Raw genomic sequence first — 7,281 nt, 5'->3', positions numbered from 1 at the left:
CATTTATTGATTTGCATATGTTGAACCAACCTTTCATCCAAGGGATAAAGCCTACTTGTTTGTGGTGGATTACCTTTTTGTTGTGATGCTGCTGGATTTCTTTTGCCAGTATTTTGTTGAGGAATTTTGTATCTCTTCATCAGAGATATTGGCCTAAAGTTTTCTTTTTTGTTGTATTTCTGACAGGTTTGGGACGCAGAATGATTCGTAGAGTAAGTTAGAGAAGAGGACTTCCTCCTCAATTTTTTGGAATAGTTTTAGTAAGAGTGCTGTCAGCTTATCACTATCTGGTCCTGGGCTTTTGATGGTTGGTAGGCTATTTATTACTGATTCAATTTCAGAGCTCATTTTTGGTCTGTTCAGGGATTCAGTTTCTTCCTGGCTCAGTCTTGGGAGTGTGTATGTGTCCAGGAATTTATCCATATCTTCTAGATTTTCTAGTTTATGTGCCTAGAGATATTAATAATATTCTCTGTTAGTTATTTGTATTTTTCTGTAGGGTTGGTGGTAATGTCCCCTTTGTCATTTCTGATTGTATTTATTTGGATCTTTTCTCTTTTTTTAATTAGTCTAGCTATTAGACTAATTAAAAAAACAATTTCTTTTCAAGTAACCAGCTTCTGGTTTCATTTATGTTTGGATGGTTTTTCATGTCTCAATTTCATTTAGTTCAGCTCTGATTTTGAATATTTCTTGTTTTCTGTTAGCTTTGGGGTTGGTTGGCTCTTGTTTTTTTAGTTCGTCTGGGTGTGATGTTAGGTTAGTAACTTGAATATTTGAGATTTCTTTTCTTTTCTTTTCTCTTGTCTTTCTTTTCTTACGGAGTTTTGCTCTGTCACCCGGGCTGGAGTGCAGTGATATGATCTCAGCTCACTGCAACCTCTGCCTCCCGGGTTCAAGCGATTCTCCTGCCTCAGCCTCCCAAGTAGCTAGGATTACAGGTCCCCACCTAATTTTTGTATTGTTAGTAGAGACGGGGTTTCACCATGTTAGCCAGGCTGGTCTCAAACTCATAACCTCGATTGATCCACCCACCTTGGCCTCCCAAAGTGCTGAGATTATAGGCATGAGCCACCATGCCCAGCCAAATTTAAGATCTTCTTAATCTTACTAATTTGAGCAAACCAACCCCAAATTTCCACCAGTAGATGTCTAAGTTAAATGCAGATTTCCTTAAACGCTTGCTGTGCCTGTCAGGTAGCAGACTTATGGAGTTAAAGTTTTACCCTGATAAGGGTGAAACTACTGAGTTGACTTCTAGTCACAGTGTAGTAAGGTAACTGTGAATGGTTAGCTTAAAATCTTGCAGAGATTTTTTCTGTATAAAATAGGACCCAGTCAGGTGCAGTAGCCAACATTCTTTAGTTCATGAGCAAGAAAGTTGCATTATCAGCCATTTAACATTTCCATACATTGAGCTCCTTCCCTATGTTGAAGAGACTAATGCATAACAAGCAGTTAGTCCGAAATTGTTAAGGAGGAGTGAGAATTGGTGTGAAATAAGTCCTAGTCAAGATACTAGCTATTTAGAAGATTGCTAATTGGAAATTTGTTGGATGAGGAAAATTCTTTGTGTTTCAGTGTGTGGCACATAAAAGGTACTCAGAAAAAAAGTGAATTTGTTAATTAATCAAACCTGGATAGAAGGATTATGCAGAAATGCTTTGTTAATAAGAACTTGTGGCCAGGCCTGGTGACTGACGCCTGTAATTCCAGCACTTTGGGAGGCTGAGGCGGGTGGATCACGTGAGGGTCAGGAGTTCAAGACCAGCCTAGCCAACATGGTGAAACCCTGCTCAAATAAAAGCACAAAAAAAATTAGCTGTACGTGGTAGCACGTACCTGTAATCCCAGCTACTTGGGAGGCTCAGGCAGGATAATTGCTTGACCCAGGAGGCGGAGGTTGCAGTGAGCCAAGATCACACCACTAGACTCCAGCCTGGGCAAAAAGAGCCAAACTCTGTCTTAAAAAAGAAGAACTTGCAAGACAATCAGGTGACACATAATGGGCCCACCTATGATCTCGGTTTACTTTGTACTGGTGGAGTCAATAGTAATAGTAAGTAGTGCTAATTGAGGACCTGCTTAGTACTGCAAGGTGCTGTGTCGCATCACTCCTGACACATTGGGTGCTGTCGTCATTCACATTTCACAAGTCAGTAGACCAAGACTCAAAGAAAACTTGCCTAAGTGCCCCCATTTATGCACATATAGCCAGGCTGGCTCAGTAGACTTCACTCACTCCCTTCGTGGGGACTGTTAACACACTATAACCATTTCTAATTTTTTTGTCATTTGTGCTTTCCCCAAGATAAGCATTTGGTTTTGGCCCCATTTCTTGAAACACCCCAGCTTTAACACTTTTGAAAATGTGCCACAGCTTCAGGGAGAACCTTTTGACTAGAAAGCAATGTAGATGGTAAATGGGTGTGAACTAGTTAATAAACATTAATAACTGGCTACTGGAAAATTGATCCCATTAGTGTGCCTAAAAAGCAAAAACCTATTTAGACTTTAATATATAGGTTGACAGACTGTTCATTTTGTGATGACAACCTAGTTGTCTCATTAGGTAAGTGTTATTAGCTTCAGTTTACAAATGGAAAAACCAAAGCTCCTCACAGTTCTGTGACTTTTCCAAAGTAAACAGCTGGTTCCTCACAGAACTATGCACGAAGCCTAGCTCCACATACTCATCCTGTCAGACTTCTGAAGCAAGATCTCTCCTTTTCTGTACCTGAGTTCCCGAGAAGGTTGTAATGATCACACATTGGCTGGATTACTCTGGGACGTTCTGAGAATAGGATTTTCTGTTTCATCAAACTTTGTTACCGGAGTATCAACCAGAAAGTTCTTTGTATTTAAACCTTTTAAAATGAGCATGGGGGCTGGGCGTGGTGGCTCATGCCTGTAATCCCAGCACTTTGGGAGGCCAAGGCAGGTGGATCACTTGAGGTTAGGAGCGCGAGACCAGCCTGACCCACATAGTGAAACCCTGTCTCTACTAAAAATACAAAAATTAGTCAGGTGTGGTGGCATGTACCTATAATTCTAGCTACTCAGGAGGCGGAGACAGAAGAATGGCTTGATCCTAGGAGGTGGAGGTTGCAATGAGCCGAGATCGCACCACTGCACTCCAGCCTGAGTGACAGAGCAAGACTCCATCTGAAAAAAAAAAAGAGAGAGAGAAAGGAGAGAGCATGGGGAGCACTTGGCTTGCTGTGAGCTCACTGGCCAGAGACAGGCACCACAGGAATTTTAAAATTTTTTAAATTAAAAAAAAGTGGCGGGCACAGTGGCTCATGCCTGTAATCCCAGCACTTTGGGAGGCCAGGCCAGGACGGGTGGATCACGAGATCAGGAGATTGAGACCATCCTGGCTTACATGGCAAAATCTTGTTTCTCCTAAAAATACAAAAATGAGCTGGGCTTGGTAGCATGGGCGTGTAATCCCAGCTACTGAGGAGGTAGAAGCAAGAGAATCATTTGAACCTGGAAGGCGGAGGTTGTAGTGAGCCGAGATCACGCCACTGCACTGCAGCCTGGGCGACAGAGTGAGACTCCGTCTCAAAAAAAAAAAAAAAAAAAAAAAAAAAAAAGGCGTGGGTTTTATTGCCTGAAGCAGTAAGTATGGCACAGGCAGTAGACACTGTTGTTAAAGTATTAGCCTGTTTTCACCATTCCCTCCCCTTACACCTCTCTAGCTGTCTGATCACCTCACTGTTCCTCACCCAATGGGTTTTCCCTCCTGGGACTCTTCCCTCTCCAAGCTGCTTTTCTCCCAAGTTGCTAGAAGGCTTCCGTTTCAGAGATCACTTTCTTAGAAGGCCTAACCGTCCTACTTAAAACTGCAGCTTTGGTCCAGGGTAATATCTCATGTCTGTAATCCCAGCACTTGGGGAGGCCAAGGTGGGCGGATCACTTAAGCTCAAGAGTTTGAGATCAGCTTGGGTAACATGGCGAAACCTCGTCTCTAGAAAAAATATAAAAACCAGCCAGATGTGGTGGTGTGCACCTGTGGTCCCAGCTCCCAACTACTCAGGAGGCTGAGGCAGGGGGATCACTTGAGCCCGGGAAGTCAAGGCTGCAGTGAACTGAGATCACACCACAGCACTGTAGCCTAGGTGACAAGAGTAATACCCTGTCTCAAAAAAATAAAAATAAGGGCCGGGTGTGGTGGCTCACTCCTGTAATCCCAGCACTTTGGGAGACCCAGTTGGGTGGATCACTTAAGGCCAGGGGTTTGAGGCCAGCCTGGCCAACGTGGTGAAACCCCGTTTCTACCAGAAAGACAAAACATTAGCCAGACATCGTGGTGGGCTCTTGTAATCCCTGCTGCTTTGGAGGCTGAGACAGGAGAATCACTTGAACCTGGGAGGCAGAGGTTGCAGGGAGCCGAGATTGCACCACTGCAGTCCAGCCTGGGCAACAGAGTGAGTTTCCATCACTAAATCAGTCAGTCAATCAAAACCAAAAAATCTGTTAACTCCTCTCCTTCTATCCCAGCCATCTCCTTTCTTCGTGGGACACAGCTTCTCCAAACAGAACACAGAATATACTAATAGTTTTTAATTGTTTATTATCTGTCTCCCTCCACTGCATTGTTAGCTATTAGCTCCCCAGGCAGGATCTTTGTTTTATACTTAGAACAGTGCCTGGAACAAAGCAGGTATTCAATAACTGTTCGTTGAACAAATGAACGATATGAAAATGATACATAAAATAGAAAGTGCTACACAGAAATAAGTTGATATGGTATCATTCTTCAGACCTTCAAGCTCTGAGAGTTTTGCATGTCTTTAAAATCAGAGGTGTTAAATGACGTTGAAAACAACTTGATTGCGTGAGGGAGGAACAATTTTAATTGTGTTTTCTATTTTTATACCCCTTGTATTTCAAAGAAGTGGTTCTCTTCTCAGTAGAAAGTAAAGCGCCTTAAATTATATCTATTAACCAGTTCATTATTTTTTTTATGATCTGTGGTTTTCTTTTTAATTATCTTAAGTCTTATGATCACACATAATTTTGTAAGTTGTATATATCTCCTCTACTTTAATCCTTTTAAGTTGGCAAAAGCACCATCCCCAATCACAAATACACAGCAGTTCTACAGTTTTATTTCTGAATGGCTGTTTAAAGACAATTGTAAATTATAGCTTAGTTTGAGTTAGATTGTAAAGAATTCAAGAGTGAAGTTTAACTGGCTGCTATTTTAAAAGAATGTGACTTTATAGATCATCTATAAAATTAGCCAGTTCATTATTTTAAAGTAAGCAAGAAAAGTCTTTCTTTTCAGAAGTAGAACGTAGTTCCAATAAGATTTTTTTCCATGTAGTTAGCCTCAGAAAGACCATTTTAAGTGCAGTTTCAGGTAAGACAACTTGAAGGAGAACTGGTGTTAAGGAAAACTTTATCCTGTCCCTGGGACAGAAGTTCTGGACTATGGTTTGCCTTCTCTGTCTTGGCCTGCACTGGTAGAGATATAGCAACAGGTCCTGACACACATAGTGCTTTGGAGATGATGACAGTGTAGGCCCCTGGGAATCTACACACCCAGTGCTATCAAGTCCCTTTCCATCACTGTTCTGGTGGAAAGCATAGTTGGGAGTTCGGGCAGAAAGGATACAGACACTGGGAAGTCCTGGGATTTGAAACCCTTTAGTTAGAGGCAAACTGGAAACATCCATGTAAGAACATTTCAAATTTTTTTCATTTGTATAAATTTAAGGGGCGTAAGTGCAGGTTTTTTTACATGGATATATTGCATAGTGTGAAATGTGGGCTTTTAGTATAACCATCACCCAAATAGTGTACATTGTACCCATTAAGTAATTTCTTATCACTGTCTCCCCCTACTCTTCCAGGTCCCCAATGACTATTCCATACTCTTAGGTACATATGTATGCATTATTTATCTTCCACTTAAGAGAGCATGCAGGATTTGACTTTGTTTGTAAGTTGTTTCACTTAAGATAATGGCCTATGCATTGCTGCATCCATCCAAAATTGCTGCAAAATACATGATTATATTCTTTTTTTTTTTTTTTTTTTTTTTTTGAGACAGAGTCTTGCTCTGTTGCCCAGGCTGGAGTGTAGTGGCGCAACTTCAGCTCACTGCAATCTCCACCTCCTTGGTTCAAGAGATTTGTCCTGCCTCGGCCTCTCAAGTAGCTGGGACTGTAGGCACAAGCCACCACAACTAGCTAATTTTTGTATTTTTAGTAGTGACAGAGTTTTGCCATGTTGGCCAGGCTGGTCTCAAACTCCTGACCTCAAGTTATCCACCTGCCTCGGCCTCCCAAAGTTCTGGGATTACAGGCTTAAGCCACCATGCTTGGCTGATTGTATTCTTTTTTATGGCTAAATAGTATTCCATTGTATACATCTATCACATTTTCTTTATCCAGACATTCATTGAGGGACACATAGTTGATTCCATATCTTGGATATTGGGAATAGTGCCATGATAAACATAGAAGTGCAGATATCTTTTTGATACAATGATTTATTTTACCTTGGGTGTATACCCAGTCATGGGATTACTGGATTTAATGGTAGTTCTCTTTCGAGTTATTTGATAAGTAGTTCTATTTTGAGTTCATTTTCCATAGAAGTTGTACTAATTTACCTTCTCCTCAGCTGTTTAAGAACTTTTTAAATGGGTTATGACCACCATGTTTGTGGTTCCAGAGTGTCCCATGCTTGCTTCTCTCAGTCCTTTCCACACATCCTACTGGCATCATTTGCTTACTTGCCTGATCCCCCACCCCATCTGGGACCTTATGCAGAATCCTATCCTGTTCATTTTGATACCCAGCATCTAGCCCAGAAGTTCAAGGGGATGGATAGACTGGGTGGGAAAGAGACGTCATTACCCCATTGTAACTACCAGTGCATTGACTGAACTTTTCTTTTCCTACAGATTGGAAACCAACATATATATCAGCCTGTGGGTAAACCAGGTAAAGAAGAAAAGAATTGGGCAGAGAGGAGTTAGTTTAATATGATGAAAGCAGGTTTTGAATGTATATGGTGTCATAGCTTTGGAATACCCCCATGATTATTTGAGTTTTCCCTATACAGACCACAGCAAGTATGATGTTTACCACATTCAGCTCATGACTAGAGTATTGGGGAAACGAATTTGTTGGTATAATGCTTCAGAAATACCTCCTTATGGTTGCAGTGAGCCACTGCACTCTAGTCCGGGCAACAGAGCAACACTCAGGCTCACTTAGAATGCAAGATTGGTGTCTTCTGTAAGAACACCAGTAGGCATTT

The 7,281-nt window shown here is 41.5% G+C and overlaps 1 protein-coding gene across 44 annotated transcripts in view; it reads left to right on the top strand.

Annotated features, from left to right (window-relative positions):
- PTK2 (protein tyrosine kinase 2) overlaps positions 1 to 7,281 on the top strand; it is a 349,037-nt gene that overhangs the window by 324,363 nt on the left and 17,393 nt on the right. For all 44 annotated transcript variants that reach the window (XM_037728951.1, XM_037728934.1, XM_037728962.1 and 41 more), the window contains one exon: positions 6,923 to 6,962. In XM_037728951.1, the coding sequence (XP_037584879.1) occupies positions 6,923 to 6,962 (40 nt within the window). The remainder of the gene's footprint in view (positions 1 to 6,922; positions 6,963 to 7,281) is intronic.

Source organism: Cebus imitator, unplaced genomic scaffold (assembly GCF_001604975.1).
Source record: "Cebus imitator isolate Cc_AM_T3 unplaced genomic scaffold, Cebus_imitator-1.0 Scaffold284, whole genome shotgun sequence".
In the NCBI taxonomy this organism is placed as follows: Eukaryota; Metazoa; Chordata; class Mammalia; order Primates; family Cebidae; genus Cebus; species Cebus imitator.
This window is presented reverse-complemented; position numbering and strand designations above follow the sequence as displayed.